Below are 18,756 nucleotides of genomic sequence, written 5' to 3'. Positions count from 1 at the left end.
GCTTGAGATGGTTTCCTGTGGACGGGACTCTCGCTGCTGTCTTGGATCCGCTTGAACTGAACTCTCGCGGCTGTGTTGGAGCCACTATGGATTGAACTTTCACAGTATCATGTTAGACCCGCTCGACATCCATTGCTTTCGGTCCCCTAGAGGGGGAGGGTTGCCCACATCTGAGGTCCTCTCCAAGGTTTCTCATAGTCAGCATTGTCACTGGCGTCCCACTGAATGTGAATTCTCCCTGCCCACTGGGTGTGAGTTTTCCTTGCCCTTTTGTGGGTTCTTCCGAGGATGTTGTAGTCGTAATGATTTGTGCAGTCCTTTGAGACATTTGTGATTTGGGGCTATGTAAATAAACATTGATTGATTGATTGATTGAAAATATACAACCCTGGCTGCTGGAGCGTTTGCACTCTACCTAAATAAAGGCTAGCCCATCAAAGGAGAATTATAGCAGGGCGGACACGTTTTCTGGCAGGTTGATATAATGTATATTTCATAATGTGTATATTCTCTGATAAATTCTCTGGTTGATAGTCCTTAATTACATAGTGCTTAGCAGGCTGAACACCTTGCAAATATTACACACTATTACAAAATAGAGAAAGTTAAATGTTCATATCACACATTACATCACCAGACATATTTGACAATCAAGGAATTATCATAACAATCCATATTTTGTGTTATTATTGGGCTGAACTGGTATCCAAACATGGAAGAAAAGCTTATTTTCCTTCCGAATGCTAGCACTTTAGACTGAGAGGATGCACATTTTGTTGAGGATACAAAATCTGGCACGACACCGATGCACCATGTGTATTTTTTTTAATTGTCAGTATTAAGAGTGTTTGTGTCCATTTTTGCTATTTTAAAAAGCATGTTTAATAAACAAACACTTGCACAAAGCAAAATTGTATCAATGGTAGATTTATCAAATAATTGTTTTTACATCTAATTAATTAATAATTAGGTAACGATGGACACAACGTGAATAATCGCAATGAAATATTTCAATCATTTGACAGTCCTAATTCTTTTTACTTCACTTTTTATTTAAACCGAAGTGGATTGTCGGCAGCCTGGATCCTGTTTCGTTTACACCCGACGTTCTCCTTCCCACTCCCAGCTGTTTGCCTGTGAACTAGACGAGGCGTGCGAGACGCTTTGGTCACGCGGCGCATGTGAAGCCAGCCAGATGCGTGTGTACAGTACATGCGCTTGAACATTGGGCAGGTGCAAAGACAGAACAAGAACAGCGGAACAGTGGGACCATTGTCCCTGACAGACAAAAGGAATGTGAACCCGTACGCCGCATCCCTCCATGCACACCTGCTGCCCCTACTCCTTCAGATCAGGACGTAAAGATGGCAGCCCATTGGATCAGAGATCTTTAAGTCATAATTTATAACAGACCTTATCTTAAGGCACTCGTCGTACATCAAAGAAAACCAATGGAAGCCAACATGAGCAGGCACTTTGGTGATGGAGACAAGGAAAAGAACTGCCATTGGCTTAATAAACTAAAAATAATTTTGAACTGAACTTCAAAACTGATAATACACATATTGAACTCCTCAAAATGTAGCAACTTAAATCAATTTAGATGCAATGTTCATCTAAATTGATGAACACTGAAAGTAACAGGAGAGTGGTCAGCATAACATTTGCAAATACACATTGTATTTAACCTAAAGCATGTTGACACAAAGTATATTACAGTAAAAATATTATTTGAAAAACACCGAAAAACAAATAACACCCAAAAATAATTTAGGTAACAAGAGTGAAATGTATTTTTTTTTTTTGAAAGAAAATATTCCTTTAGTATAGAAAGGATAAGGAGTAACACATTTATGCACAAAATATAACCTTTCTAAATTATTTAAATGATTATATGTCATGGTACAGTCAAATTCTAGAGAGTAGGGAAACGCAAAATCTTTTTTTTTTTTTATGTGCGATGTAAATTAAATTAAGGGAGTCTAGATAGTTTTTCACTTACGATATAATTCCAGTATTGGAGCCTAGAGTATTGGCCGATAGCGATAATATTTTGATATAATATCAGCACAAATCATAGAAAATACTACGTACTAGTATTATTTTTTAGTGTACAATGTTCAACTAGGCTTTATCAAGTGAAATTACTCAGAAAACAATAAGTGTGAAAAAATACCATATGACATAATCATGCTGTTGAAGCGGAGTATTGATTTATTTTTTAAGCAACACAAATTGGTCACAATAATTCTTTAAAATAATCTCATGAAGCAGTAGATTGTATAATGCGGACCTGTTTGTTACTGGATCCTTTGTAATATAATGGCTTGGAGACTTTGTATCTGTCTGTAATGAAAATACGACTATAATTATTTGATACAGAGGAACCTCGACTTACAAAACCCCTCTATATAAAAACTTTTCGATTTATGAACCTGCAGGCATGAAAGCAGGGCGAATGTTTGTTGGGGAGGTGGAATCCTCCACATGACTTGCTGTGCAGGAGTCAAGTCTAGATACTCCAGCATGTGTGCCTTTTCTTAAATTTTTCACCTTTTGACACATTTTCTCCATTTTGCTAACTCAAAAAGAGTGCCAAAAACTCAACAGACCAATGTGGAAAGAAAGAGCTAATTGCTGTGAAGTTTAAAAAGAGACTATTTGCCAGGAGTACATTCATGGCACTCACAAGCATGATCACAGCACAGTAAGTAATCACATCGAGTTTAAGTTGCGATGAAGCTGGTCTTTTCTGGGAAAATATACCACAACAGAATTAAATCAAAGCAGAGAAGACAGTATCTCTTCGCTCTTAGCAGAGCGGCCCTTTGCTCTTCCAAAGCGCAGAAACGTACGGCTGCCATCTCCTCCTCCCAGAAAATTTACCCTCCCTCTGTCTGCTCCTCTCACCACTTTCTCTGCTCTTGCGTGTGCATTTTACTTTTTGTTCGTTGTTTGTTATTGAAGCAATATGGTTGTTGAAATTAAAGGCCTACTGAAACCCACTACTACCGACCACGCAGTCTGATAGTTAATATATCAATGATTAGACTTAGACTTCCTTTTTATTGTCATTCAAATTTGAACTTCACAGTACAAATAAGAACGAAATTTTGTTGAATTACCTCTTGGTAGTGCAGGATTTTTAAAAAAGCAATAATGTGCAGATATAAATAAATAGATTACTGTACAGATAAATACATTGCACTTTTTCACATGCGTCCATGTTTATGGATGTATTTTATATTGTCTTTTTTATTCCAGCGAGTTAATCCATTTTTGGGGGAGTTGAGAGGATAATTAAATGATGATGCTTTCAAGAGTCTTGCGGCCTGAGGGAAGAAGCTGTTACAGAACCTGGAGGTTCTACAACGGAGGCTGCGGAACCTCTTCCTAGAGTCCAGCAGTGAAAACAGTCCTTGGTGGGGTGGAAGGAGTCTTTGCAGATTTTCTGAGCCCTGGTCAGGCAGCGGCTTTTTGCTAAAATATTAACATTGCAACACATGCCAATACATCCGGTTTAGTTTACTAAATTACAATTTAAAATTTCCCGCAGAGTTTCTTGTTGAAAACGTCGCGGAATGATGACATATTAGCCCAGCACCACACACGGCTAAAAGTCGTCTCTTTTCATCGCATAATTACACAGTAATTCGGACATCTGTGTTGCTGAATCTTTTGCAATTTGTTCAATTAATAATGGAGACTATAAAGAAGAATGCTGTTGGTGGAAAGCGGTGGATTGCAGCTGCCTTTAACACCGAAACACAGCCTGTGTTTCTTTGTTTGTTGTGAAGCTTTAACACAGGGCGGTCAAGCGAAGATGTTTCTCTACCACATGTCAACCAACTGTGATATTAAGTCAGCTCTTACTGGAGACTTCAGCCTTTTATGCGACTTCCTCCTGCAGCTCAAAAAGGCAGCTGTGAGCTTGGCTCCTGCATTGGCTTCTCTGAGAGTCACTGGCATTCACCGCAGCCATTCGACTTTCAGGTATGGCTTTACAATCTCACTAAAACACTATTAAAACAATAAGCAGATAAGGGATCTTCCAGAATTATCCTAGTAAATGTGTCTAATTACATCTGAAACGGTCCCACTGCCGCCGCCAGGAGCCTTTGCTTTTTCTTTTTCTTTTTTTTCGTGATTCACTAACTTTCCTTATCCACAAATCTTTCATCCTCGCTCAGATTAATGGGAAAAGTGTTGCTTTCCCGTTCCGAATAGCTCTTGCTGCTGGTGGCTCACATTATAAACAATGTGAGGATGTGAGGCGCCCTCACACGGGTGAAGTCACGCGCACATCGTCTGCTACTTCCGGTAAAGGCAGGGCTTTTTTTTTAGCGACCAAAAGCTGCGAACTTTATCGTCGATGTTTTCTACTAAATCCTTTCAGCAAAAATATGGCAATATCGCAAAATGATCAAGTATGACACATAGAATGGACCTGCTTTCCCCGTTTAAATAAGAAAATCTCATTTCAGTAGGCCTTTAAGGATTTTGTTTGTGAGAGGGCACCATAGTGACTTCTGTGTGTGCGCCTGTTAGCAGAGCAAAGCAGAGCGGAGCATAAAGCAGCTTGTTGTTGCTGTTTTGACTTTTTTCTATTACATAGATGGTTAATCCATTGCTCCCTTGTGATATGTATATCATCTTGTGATATGTATATATGTATAGTGTAGATCACTTTATATTGTGCTAAAAATCTACAAACTAAAATATGGATTTATAATAGCACTGCATTATAAGGAGCACTGTTGATGAACAAGTCTACTCAGGTCTATTTTCATACACAAGACACACCAGATTATCCATCCATCCATCCATCTTCTTCCGCTTATCCGAGATCGGGTTGCGGGGGCAGCAGCCTAAGCAGGGAAGCCTAGACTTCCCTCTCCCCAGCCATTTCGTCCAGCTCTTCCCGGGGGATACCGAGGCTTTCCCAGGACAGCCGGGAGACATGGTCTTCCCAACGTGTCCTGGGTTTTCCCCGTGGCCTCCTATCGGATGCCCAGATGCCCGAACCACCTCATCTGGCTCCTCTCGATGTGGAGGAGCAGCGGCTTTAGTTTGAGCTCCTCCCGGATGACAGAGCTTCTCACCCCATTATAAGACGTATTTAAGAGTTCATATTATGATCTTTTTTTCTACATTCAAACACTTCCTTGTGGTCTACATATAATGTAATTATGGTTGTTTGGTCAGCATTTCGCAAAGATCATGTTTTACAGGCTGTGATGTGATGTCAAGCCTTTGTCTGAACTTCTCTTAAAGATGAACCTTTTGGTGGGCGGTTCTTATTTACGTGGCTGAGTGGGGACAGCCTGTATTCACATCCGCTTTCCCACTATATAAACAGCTTGCCTGCCCAATCACGTTACAACATCTACGGATTTGAATAAAAAACTGCACACATAAGGAGACGAAGCAGAAGAACGAGGAAGTTACAGCCATGGCGATGCCGTCTGTAATAGAGTGATTCTATGTTGTCTGTTGCCATCTCCTGGTGAATGTTGGCTATAGCGTTATGGGGTTGCTTTTTGCACCTGACGGCAAGTGAGGGAGTCTGTTCTGAAGCCCACAGTAAAGAGATGTAACTTCATCACCTCGCCTGGTTATTGACTCCAACCCAATATATTACACTGTCGAAGGAAGAAATGAATGGCAGAACAAAGGTTACTCAAATAGTGAAAGGTAAGTGTTGTTGTTTTTTAATAACCAGCAAGCACAGTACAGTTAGTAGAACAACTCTGTTTTTCTTACTGTGCATTTGATAGGTGCCGTCTGAAATTCAACTATTTCTTTTATTTATATATATAATAAAATAAATATATATAGCTAGAATTCACTGAAAGTCAAGTATTTCATATATATATATATATATATATATATATATATATATATATATATATACATATATATATATGAAATACTGAAGTTGGTGAATTGTAGATGTAAATATATTCCTTCCCTCTTAACCACGCCTCCGCCCCACCCCCTCCTCCATACACACGGCACACCAGGTCTTAAAGCGCAATGCAAAAAGCAAGGTGTTCACATCCTCCATCATGGAGCTCCAGTATGCGGATGACAATGCCCTAGTTGCACACTCCGAAGCGGACCTCCAGGACATCTTAAACGCCTTTGCCAGAGCCTACAGACTCCTGGGACTTGACATAAACATAAAAAAGACCCAAATCCTATACCAACCAGCTCCTGACACACTCCCACAACCCCCCACAATTCATGTGGGAGACAACATCCTGGATAATGTGGATCAATTCGCCTACCTTGGCAGCCTTCTCTCTACAAGAGCTGTCATTGACGCAGAGATTCACCACCGCATCGGGTGTGCCAGTGCAGCCTTTGCCAGGCTGCGGAAGAGCGTTATTGAAAACCGAGACATCCAGACAAAGACAAAGCTACTTGTCTATCAAGCAGTAGTTCTGCCCACACTGCTCTATGGAGCCGACAGCTGGACCACCTACAGCAGACATCTGAAGGCCCTGGAGCAGTACCACCAACGATGTCTCCGGAAGATCCTCAGGATCGGTTGGGAGGAGAGGCGTACAAACATCAGTGTTTTGAAAGAAGCCAACATCTCCACCATCACCACAACCATCATCCGACATCAACTGCGATGGACAGGCCATGTCATACGCATGCCTGACAACCGCCTTCCAAAGCAAATGCTGTATGGCCAGCTAAAGGAAGGAAAACGTACCCAAGGAGGGCAGAAGAAGAGGTACAAGGATAACATCAAAACCCACCTGAGAAAGTGTCACTTCAGCCTCAGCAACTGGGAGGGGGTATCCCACCAGAGGAACATGTGGAGCAAGATGGTCCATGAAGGCACAACTCACCTAGAGAAGGACCTCCACTGTGCCGCAGAAACCAAGAGGCAACAGAGAAAGGAGAGATCCACACCAACACAGCTCCTCACACCACAACCACTACCCAGTCAACCACCCACGCATGCCCCCACTGCGATAAAGTCTGCGGATCCAGGATCGGCCTCTACAGCCACCTGAGGACCCACAGATGACCAGACCCACCGACAGGAGGACAATCTTACTCGTCTCGAGTGATCGCCGATGATGAAAGCGCAATGACGATTTTTGAGAAAATTAAAGGATTTTAAGTGCGCCTTATAGTCCGAAAAATACGGTACATTGTTTCCTATGGGGAACATTATACAAAGTTTTGTATTTACGAACCATGTTCAAGAACTAAATTACTTCTGAAATCGAGGTTTCACTTTACTCCTTTATATTGACAAATGTGCAATATTGTTCAATTAAGGACACTTATATATGTATGTCCACCTTGTGTGCTATTGCTTGCTTAGATGTAGTCCAGCTGCTTGCTCCTTGTAGTCTATTATAAAGACTACTATGTTTACCTTATGTAAATTACTTCACTAAAACACATGAAAAGATAGAACTTGTGTGCTTATTGGCATATATTTAAATGTTGACTGGCTGTCCAACTTTGTGCAAGTAAACACACCGCAGGACTGCGCTTGTATCTGAGATTTTGGATGTAAGCTGATATCATTCAATACTGGCTGTTTTGCTGATATCTGACCAATAATACCATTTTAATATTGGATCAGGGCACCTCCAATTTAAATTAATCTTTTAAAATCAAAGTTTTTTAATATGGAGGGAGATCAACGTGCAGAGCACTTTGCTTATAGTAAAAGGAGATTGGAGAAACAGTGTGTGCGTGTGTGTTTGCACCTGTTGCGGTAGGATGGAGCCTCCGTGCAGGAGCGCCAGCAGACAACTTAGGGCTGCGGTACGTAGGGCTGTGGCACAGCGGCCAGCACGCCACACCAGGTTAGGAAGCAGGATGTCAACCATGAACTTTTGAGACTCGTCCCTGAAAAGCCTGGAAGAAAATGCTCCGATCAATGTCTGTACTCAATCAAACCTATAGTCGCCAGGTGCAGGGTCTACAGAAGCAAATAACAAAGGGTCTCATATTAGCATTAATAACTGTGGCTGTAGACAACCTAAATAAACCTAAATACATTTCTATTAACGCCGTTCACGTGGCGTGAAGCTCATGCATGTGTGGTTGTTTACAATAAACTGAGCAATTTGCCTCTCACTACTATTACAACATTGTTTCTTTTGCTGCTGTGTTGTCCAATATACTTGTTCATAAATGACCTTGTGGTCAAAGACAGCTCAGTCATCTACATCATTATTGCAGTGAAAAAAGAAAAATTATATTACATATACATTTTGGAAACTTCCCTGCCTGGAAACAAATTATGTTAGGGGGAATTGTTTATTAATTTAGGTAATTTTCTCATCAAAAGTTGGCTGGGAAGGCAGCTGCCAACAATCATTTTATTTTACTATAAGCGGTAGAAAATGGATGGATGGATTTTATTTAAAAAAAAATAATTTTGTACTAGAGAAGAGAAAATCCTCTATCATTTTCTCTATTTTCACCGAAGCTGGTTCAGGTGTTTAAACATCCACTCACTCACACACTTTTCAAAGTCTACTTTCATTCTGTCAGTGCTGAGAAGTAGGGTCTTGCTTTGCAATGCTGTGGCACTTCACTCCCACTAGAGGGAGACTGTGTGCCATAAATGCAGCCCGATTTTACATACTGTTGAAGTTCTTGTCTTAATCTGACAGTGTAAGGAATGAACAAATAAAAAAAACAACATTTAAAAGCATCATTACCTTATACACTTTCATAGGTAAAAGCCTTTACTTAGCTTTGGATGTTCCAGGGCCATTTTTTTAAGAGCAGCAATATACTTTTTATTTTGCACCTTCTACTTATGATTTAATGGTTTATTCCATTCACAAAAGCCACAGCTATACATCAAACAGTGTGTGTGTGAATTTCCCTTTTTTTCCTTGTTCTGCAGCAGAGTTATCATTATGTAATTTTGGACGGAGAACTAAGATTACAGAGATTATTTCAAGACTATTATTGACTTCTGACAAAGTGGGTACACTACTGGTCTGAAACTGTGCATGGGAGGATTTGTATGTATCGTGTAGCTCCATTTAAAGAATTTCTTTATAAGATTAAATATGTCAAAAGATGATACGGTTAAAACTATCATGTTGCTGTGATCAGTTAAAACTCACAGGGAACAAATATAGATTACATGTATGTAAAATATTGTTAAATTAAGAATAAATAAGACTTTACAGCAACGGTATGGAGTGCTGAAAAATAGTAGTTGAGAAAATATTTAACAAAGAATTAGTAAATTGTGACAGAGATCTACTTCTTGCCAAAATAAAAGAGCTGGTTACAGTTTACAGTTTGTAGAGTAATATAATCATATGCTGTAATTTGGACCCCATTTTATAGGTGAGTCTAATATTGTGGTCAGTGATTGCATAATCACGTAAGGTTGAACATTGACAATTCTGTTTGAGAAGGTTTTCAATCTAGCATAATAATGTTGGTAATAATCTAGTTGGATACTCCTAGTGGGAATGAATAATAAATATTGTGAATTTGTGGAACATTGTGTAAACAATTTTTTATTTTGTAATGAAATTGAATCTTGTTATAAAGCAGAAATCCAAGCTAATGAAAACATGTGTGTAGAATATTTTTCAGCATTTTCTAAAATACAAAATTCATTTTGGTAAAATGTGATTCACAAAGAACACTTTATAATGGTATGAACAGACTTGCATGCAAACTGTACATTACAAAATAGGATGTCTGTAAGATTAAAATATATTTTTGTAACACATTTTAAAATAGGAAATTAATAATTATACAAATATTTTTTACTAATAATGAACATTTAAATTTTGTTATGAGAAGACATGCATGCAAAGTAATTATGACATCCAACTTAATGTACATAAGAAATTTTGATAATTAAATTGGACACTTCATGGGAATCAATAAGAAATATTGTTAAATCCTGGAATTTTGTCTAAACATTTAAAAAAAATAATAAATGTGTATCTTGTTATAAGCTGACATTTTTGCAAACTAAGAATAAAAAAAAATGTCATGCAAAATGAGAATATATTTGAGCATTTTCATGAAGACAAAATAAATTATTGTGATAAATTTTGATTTAAGAAGTTATATGTTATATTGTTATTAACAGATATACATGCAAATTTTACATTCAAAATATTTAAGATTGATACATATTTTATTCTTTTTTCATAAAAAAAAGACATGCACGCAAAGTAGTTGTGACATATAAAATAATATAAATAAGGAATGCTGACAATAATTCAGTTTGAAATTCCATAGGAATGAATAAACAAATAATTAAATGAATTTTGTCTTAACTATTATTTATATTTATTTATTTGTATCAAGTCATAAGCAGACATTCATGCAGACTAAGAATACAGAAACATGTAGTGGGTAAGGTTATATATATAATTTATTTTACAATTTTTCCAAAAATACTAAAGTAAACATTTCATATTATTCTGAACAGACATGCGTGCAAACTATATCTGTAAAATTAAAATATATTTATTAATGTGTTTTTATGGTATATTATTGATTTTATGAATATTTGTATTTTACTTATATTGAACATATGTACTTTGTTATTAACAGACATGCAAGCAAAATAATAATGAATACAAAAATGTAAAAGAAAATATGTAAATATATACTTTTTTTTTTTTTACAAAAAAATATTTAATTTATTAATATTATTGCTTCATTTTTTGCAAACAAAATGTAGTTTTCCCGCTTATTTCTGTTAATTATTGTGAGTTCGCATGTGAAAAGTCCTACTGTTTGAATCATGAAATGCTATTTTTGTCAGTAAAACGTCATGATTCATGACAGGTCCATACAACTTTGTGTCTCTTCGAAGGGATGCTATCTGTCCTTCATCTTAAGCAGTGGAAAGCCCCACAAATCTTAACAGAGCTTTTGGCCGCAGCCTTAAGAGTTACTGACATGTCTCCAAGACAACTCCATGAGCGCAGTTTGTCTTTGGGATTGACAGCAGCAGCTGTTGCTGCGATGGCTGGAACCCTTGTCACGGCCTCGAGCATTCTCTCAGATTAGTGTCGTGAGCCCAGGATAAAGGCTGCACAGCTGAGGGGTTCGGTGGGACCCTGGAGGGCTGAAAGGTAGACCCAGAGGGGACAAAACCATAAACAGGAGCCCCTAGTGGGGTGTCAAGACAAACCCATCACGTCCTACCTCCTTCATCAGGCATTATTACTAAATGACTGCAGGAGAGAGTCTGATAGCAAGTGTCCTCCTACACGAAGTGATAAGATTTGAACTCAAACTGTGTTTTAACATCCGAAAGAAGCCAATGTGACCGAATGGAAACACACTGTTGCTGTATTTGTGTGTCTTTCTACCTTTCTAATTCTGGTGCCAAGTGGGCGGAGTGTTCATTTGCAGTTTGATGTGAGGTGAAGCCTAAAAATACAGGGTGTGCTAATCACAATGAGTTGGGGAAACAACCTGAAACGACAGTGGGAGGTCAACGCTTCAGAAACTTGTGACAGAATAACAAATAGCTGTACATAGTATATATAAATGATTCATATCCTGTTTTGTTTCTGTGTTCCACCAAATATTTCACAATTGCTGCCACAATTTGTCAAGAGGCTCAAATCTGTTATTTAAAAAAAAATTGACTACTATGTTTCAAGGCACACTCCCACAACATACAGTACGTGTTGAATAATATTGCAATCAGTCTTTATACCAGTTATAAGTGACATCAGTCACCTCGCATAACAGAAACAAATAGATTCAAAATAGCCCACGCGCATACAGTAACCTACGTAAATGTAATATTATTCAAGGATTTGTTCCTCCATCAGTTATTTATGATAACCTTGCACATTAGGAAAGTAATACAACCCAAAGCAGTAATACACAGTAATTAAAAGGTACAATGGAAACAGTTCAACCATGGAACTGTTGAACTCAACTATAATTGAGGTCAGTGGGGAAATAAAATCATTTGCATTAAACTATCCATCCATCCATTTTCTACCGCTTGTCCCGTTCAGGGTCGTGAGGGTTGCTGGAGCCTATCTCAGCTGCACATGGGCGGAAGTCGGGGTACATCTTGGACAAGTCGACTTATAATAATAACATAATAATAAGATTAATATAATATTTGTTTATTTAAAAAGGGCCCTATAATAATTTTAATCTACATTTAAAACACTCCTTGTGGTCTAGATCAGTAGTCCCCAACCACCGGTCCAGGGACCGGTACCTGTCAATGACGCATTTGCTACCGAAGCCCACAAAAACATTAAGTAATTTATAAACTACCGTATTTTCTCTGACTTAACTTTTGCCTGTCCCACTAAACACACCAATAGTTTGTTTATAGATGCATCTTACAACTCCTGATAGGAAGTCACCATTTGTTATAGTGGATGGGACAATGCACATTAATGAACATATAAATGTTAATGTGCCATAATTGTAGCTAAAAGCTAATTTCCATATGCAGTTCCACGCAGGGTCATTGTATATAGCAGGGGTTCTTAACCTTTTTGACCTCATTGCCAAACTATTCTGCCACAGAGAGAACTGGGGACCACTCCAATATTAACACTGAATGAGTAATCTTACTCTTGATTTTGATCATATTCAAACATTATATCTACCCTACTTACAGTTTACTACCTTGTAAAATGATATAATAGCATGTGTCAATCACAAATATTATTATTAATTTAACAAATAAACCTTAGGCTCAGGCCAGGCTGATTAGAAGTACTAATCAAATAAACAATACATTTATATGCAATATGTATTATGTTGTGCTACGAAAATAATCTAAATTATAGTAAAATGTTTAACTAAACTGTCAATAAAATTAAAATGCAAATGAAAATACAGCTTTACCACTGTTTTATATTGTCATTACTGCCACAAGTGGTGGAAAAGTGTATTACAACTGAGTACCGCTGCGGCCTATACGGACCACAGCTGAAAAACAGATATATTACATTCTAAGGGGCGGTACTGGTTAAGAAAAACTGGTAACAGTTTATGATATCATCTTCGCAAAGAAGCACGCTCAGGGCTTCCACTAATTAAGTGTTATGGTGAGTCGATTTTTAATAGTCATTTTTTTGCAGTTTTTTTTCTGCCACACGTGGAAAGCCAGTCCGTGAAAATAATGTATAAATTAAACCGGTCCCTGGTGGAAAAAAGTTTGGGGACCCCTGGTGTAGATATCATGTATGGGATATGCTTTGGAGTAAATCTTGCTCCAGTCTGCCTCTCACGTATGTTTCTGGAGGCATTCCCAGATTACAAATGAAACATCGCTCCACCTTTTCCAAAGGTATCAACATTTATCTTTTAAAAAATGCACTGTTTGAATATATATATGTTGAAGACATCACCGCTTCTCCCCCCCCAGACACGGTCATAATCACAAATAAACTTCATATATTTTCACCCCATCACATCAGGTGGGTACACCTGCACTCTCCAATTTGCGTAAAAAAAGCTGTTTTTGGAACAATTATTTCACTGTACATTTGTGTTATTATGCACATGCCAAGATCATATTAAAAATAATACTTTATTCTACATTGTTTTGTCTTTTCTGATAGCCTGAAGCCTCTGAATGAGAGCTTGACTTAATGTCTTACCAGGTATAGTGCATCCGGAAAGTATTCACATATTGTGTTACACCCTTATTCCAAAATGGAATAAAATATTTTTTGTTCTCAGAATTGTACAGACAATACCCCATAATGACAAGTTGAAAAGGTTCATTTTAAAGATTTGCAAATGTACTGTATATATATATATATATATATATATATGTATGTGTACACATATATATATATATATGTATGTGTATATATATATATATATATATAAATAAATCACATGTACATAAGTATTCACAGTCTTTGTTCAATACTTTGTTGATGCACCTTTGGCAGCAATTACAGCCTTAAATCTATTTGCAAAGGTGAGGAATATTCGTGTGCATATTGATCATGGTCCTGGGATGTTGAGATGTTTGAAGTGTCAATACTAACAAAGCGAGTAATTTTGTTAGTGCAGTCATGGCACGCACACCTTGTTGGGTAAGATGTCTGCCTGGATGCTTGGGGGAAATGGGATGCGTGGGGGGCCCTGGTCCCTGGACTTTTGGGTGTGTGTAGCCAGAGGTCGGGTTTGGGTTCGTCTGTGGAGGCGAGACTGTGTAGGTTCCGGGTTCGCTTAGAGACCCAATGTGAAAAAAACTATAAGTGGTGTATACTGAACACAAGGATTGAACAAAATCATAAATATATATATACAGTATATTGCTGAGGATTGTGGTGATTTGGAGAGGTGGTAGGATTTAGCTCTGCTTCTTCCCACTCTTTTTCGGACCTGTTGAAATGAAAACTGTCAACCTTTGTTTGTACACAAATGTAACCTGGTATGCATGTCTGGAATAAAATGAACTGAACTGAATACTATGCAACAAGCTTGGCACACTTATCTTTGGGCAGTTTTGCGCATTCATTTTTGCAGCACCTCTCAAGCTTCATCAGGTTTGATGGGAAATGTTTGTTTTCATACAGCCCTTGCTGCAATAATCTTAGTCTAGTCAGGGAGAAAACCAAGAACCCGATGGTCACTCTGTCAGAGCAACAGCATTCCTATGTGGAGAGAGGAGAACCTTCCAGAAAGACAAGGGACGGGGTGGCGCAGTGGAGGGTCACTGGTTCAAATCCCACCTAGAACCAACCTCGTCACGTCCGTTGTGTCCTAAGCAAGACACTTCACCCTTGCTCCTGATGGGTGCTGGTTGGCGCATTGCATGGCAGCTCCCTCCATCAGTGTGTGAATGTGTGTGTGAATGGGTAAATGTGGAAGTAGTGTCAAAGCGCTTTGAGTACCTTGAAGGTAGAAAAGCGCTATACAAGTACAACCCATTTATTTATTTTATTTACAACTATCTCTGCAGCAATCCGCCAATCAGGCCTGTTTAGTCGCCAGATGAAAGCCATTTCTTTGTAAAAGGTTCGCCAAAGTGCACCTGAAAAACTCTTAGAACATGAAAAACAAAACTCTCTGGTCTGATGAGCTCTTTGGCATGAACGCCAGGCATCATGTTTGGAGGAAACGGGCACTGCTCATCACCAGGCCAATACCATCCCTATAATGAAGCATGGTGGTGGCAGCATCATGCCGTGGGGATGTTTTAAAGCGGCAGGAACTGGGAGACTAGTTAGGATAGAGGGAACAATGAATGCAGCAATGTACAGAGACATCCTGGATGACAACCAATGCTTCCCATCCAACCTGAGAAGTGCTGCAAAGAGGAATGGGCAAAACTGCTCAAAGATTAGTGTACCAAACTTCTGGCATCATATTCAAGAAGGCTTGAGGCTGTAATTGCTGCCAAAGTGCTTAAAGTATTGAGCAAAGGCTGTGAATACTTATGCAGGCGTGAGTTTTTATTCCTTTATTTTTAACACATTTTCAAGATGTAAAAAAATAAAACTTTTCACATTGTCATGGGGTATTGTATGTGGAGTTTTGAAGACAAAAATATGTATTCCATTATAGAATAGGGCTGTAACATAACAAAATGTGGAAAAAATGAAGCTCTTTGAATACTTTCCGGATGCACTGAATGTTCACCTTGCGGTCACGTCACAATATACCTACCAAAACCACACAAAAAGACTGGTATCCAAAACTGCGTCAAAATGCATGAATCTTATGATTTGACACTCTGGCATTGTTTAACATAAAACATATCCAACCCCTGTAAGTGTATTTTAAAGGTTGTTTCCCTGACTGTGTGTGTGTGTGTGTGTGTGTGTGTGTGTGTGTGTGTGTGTGTGTGTGTGTGTGTGTGTGTGTATGCGATCTAACCCTTTGGAATCCAACGTGTTGCCTCTGTCCAGCAGCAACTTGGCTAGCATAGTAAAAATGCTCATTCTCATCTCTTGGTCTCGCTCTGGTTGGAGGCAGGAGTGCAGCAAAGGCATCAACTGGCTCACAAAATCTCCAATAACTGGACCTATAACACATAATATATAAATCATATTTGTTACTAACAGGTTCTTCACCTGCTGTGCACTTTCGGCATGGAACAAACACATTGTACACACAGCTTAAAAACTGCTTCTCTGTTATATATTGGAAACCCTCCTCATTTTTATTAGTGTGTCTTCTCAAGTTTGCAAGATCCTAAATGCCCTTAGGTAAAAAGAAGACAAGGCCAGCACACTCAAAGGATATTTAGTGTAGCACTGACTAAAGGTTATTGAGACATCAATAGAGTAGGTAGACAGTGACATACACGCAAACACAGCGCCCTGAGGAAATGAGACATAAAAAGGTCCTTGTGTCAAACTGTGTTTCCAAACAAGTGTCTATTACAGGAAAAGTGAGACTCTCACACAACAAGTATTCCCAGTCGCACCACTGCCCACACACACACTCACCAACACACACACGCCATGTTTACAGAGCCGTATTTAGCCCTACATTTGTGTGTAATGCCTGATAAGCGCCCGTGCACTGTTCAATTGCAAAGCAAGAGAGGAGACGGCGGATATCCTGAGTGGGTTCAATGGGTGGCAATCAACCACAAGAGGAGATATGGCAGACAGGAACATTTGAATCAAAGGGTGTGTTGGCCAAGGTCAGAATCACAGCAGAGAACAGCAGTGAATGTATTTTTTAACTGTCAAAACTTCTGCAGTGTGAACAAAATTCAGTAGAGCTTCTGAAGTGTCAATTTATGTGTTTAGCAGCCCATAAAAAATTACAAACAAAACACAGAATATACGCAAAAAATATAGCCATACGAATGATAATAAAATGCATATGTTCTTTATGATACTGATAATATGATATTAATGTTGATACATTGCTCATAGTAATTGAATTAGAGGGGTCATGTTAATGCAAAACCAACTTTTCCTACCTGTTCATACCTGTTTTTGAGTATTTGGGATTCTCCTAGATTCCGGAAATTTTAAATCAAACCATGGAGGAATTGCAGAAATATTTATAAAACAATCTTGCCATCTTCCAAACTTGTTCCATACGATGTGGGACGTTTTTCCTCTTGGTGACGTCAGTGGATATTTCCATATATAGTAACTAGAGAGGTCCGATAATATCAGACTGCCGATATTATTGGCCGATAAATGCTTTAAAATGTAATATCGTAAATTATCGGTATCGGTTTCAAAAAGTAAAATGTATGACTTTTTAAAACGTCGCTGTGTAGACAGACGTAGAGAGAAGTACAGAGTGCCAAAGAACCTTAAAGGCACTGCCTTTGCGTGCTGGCCCAGTCACATATCTGCGGCTTTTCACACACACAAGTGAATGCAACGCATACTTGGTCAAAAGCCATACAGGTCACACTGAAGGTGGCCGTATAAACAACTTCAACAATGTTACAAATATGCGCCACACTGTGAACCCACACCAAACAAGAATGACAAACACATTTCGGGAAAACATCCGCACCGTAACACAACATAAACACACCAGAACAAATACCTAGTAACCCTTGCAGCACTAACTCTTCCAGGACGCTACAATATACACCCCCCGCTAGCTCCACCCCACTTCAGTTTTCCTTGCCCTTATGTGGGCCTACCGAGGATGTCGTAGTGGTTTGTGTTGTGGTCTTTGCAGCCCTTTGAGACACTAGTGATTTAGGGCTATATAAGTAAACATTGATTGATTGAATTGTTTTCAATATTATACTGTATTCATTATCTAGAGGAGGGGTCTTCAAGGTTGTCCTGGCCACGGCCCCCAAACTGAAATAGCGATGGTAAGGGGAAGCCCTATGTATATAACTTGTAAAAAAATTGTGTTTTATATGAAACTGGTGGCCCTGTGATGAGGTGGTGACTTGTCCAGGGTGTGCCCCGCCTTCCGCCCGAATGCAGCTGAGATAGGCTCTAGTGACCCCCCACCGCAACCCCAAAAGGGACAAGCGGTAGAAAATGGATGGATGGATGGATGGATGAAACTGGTCCTAAACCTTGAAATATTCACTTATCCCTTGTCGTTGAAAGGACAGGTAAATACAGGTGTTCTTTGGGTTATGAACAAGTTCTCTTACCAAGATGGATAGATGTTTTTTCTATGAATGTTCTCATTCATCCAGGTCATTGTAATCTCAGGGCATTCAATCAATAGCAATTGGACGGTTCGGTTTGTCTTAGAAGTTTCGCCTCTCATCCGTGTAGGCTTCATCAGTTCATGTTCATAGACTTAGATTGGTCAGATCTAGTCAGACTTAGATTGGTCAGATCTAGTCTTGAGGCTGGTGCCAATACCTCACTAGACTTCATCAGTTAATGCTCATAGAATTAGATTGGTCAGATGTAGTTTAGCGGCTGGTGCCAAAACTCCAAATATTTATACTCCTAAACCAGGAGGGTGTGCCTTGGCAAGGATGTTTTCGCTCTATTGTAGTGAGAAAAACAACTGTTTCAGGCATGTGATTTGAACTTAATGAAAAAGACTGAATGCAAGCCGGAGGTCTGGGGCCCGAAACTTCGGGTGGTTGCTTAGCAATTGAACATGCAAAAATTCACCAAAAAAACACCATTTAAAGACGTTTTGAATTGAAAAATTGTCAACAGAGTTTACATAAATACATACCCGATTTATCCAAATAAATCACTATGTCTGTTTCAGTCACTATGTTTTTTACTCACTACAGTAATTACAACTTGTGTTCACCTCCACAGGAACCACATGGGTTAGCCTACTCCAGTGGTTCTTAACCTG

At 38.9% G+C, this 18,756-nt stretch overlaps 1 protein-coding gene across 1 annotated transcript in view; it reads right to left on the bottom strand.

Annotated features, from left to right (window-relative positions):
• LOC133541408 (dynein axonemal assembly factor 5-like) overlaps positions 1–18,756 on the bottom strand; it is a 64,953-nt gene that overhangs the window by 9,655 nt on the left and 36,542 nt on the right. The window contains exons 9-10 of the mRNA XM_061884809.1: positions 15,862–16,009; positions 7,743–7,893 (exon numbers count right to left, since the gene is read on the bottom strand). Of these exons, the coding sequence (XP_061740793.1) occupies positions 7,743–7,893; positions 15,862–16,009 (299 nt within the window). The remainder of the gene's footprint in view (positions 1–7,742; positions 7,894–15,861; positions 16,010–18,756) is intronic.

Source organism: Nerophis ophidion, linkage group LG23 (genome assembly GCF_033978795.1).
Source record: "Nerophis ophidion isolate RoL-2023_Sa linkage group LG23, RoL_Noph_v1.0, whole genome shotgun sequence".
Lineage (NCBI taxonomy): Eukaryota > Metazoa > Chordata > Actinopteri > Syngnathiformes > Syngnathidae > Nerophis > Nerophis ophidion.
Note: the sequence above shows the minus strand (reverse complement) of the source record. Positions and strands in the feature narration are given on the sequence as shown.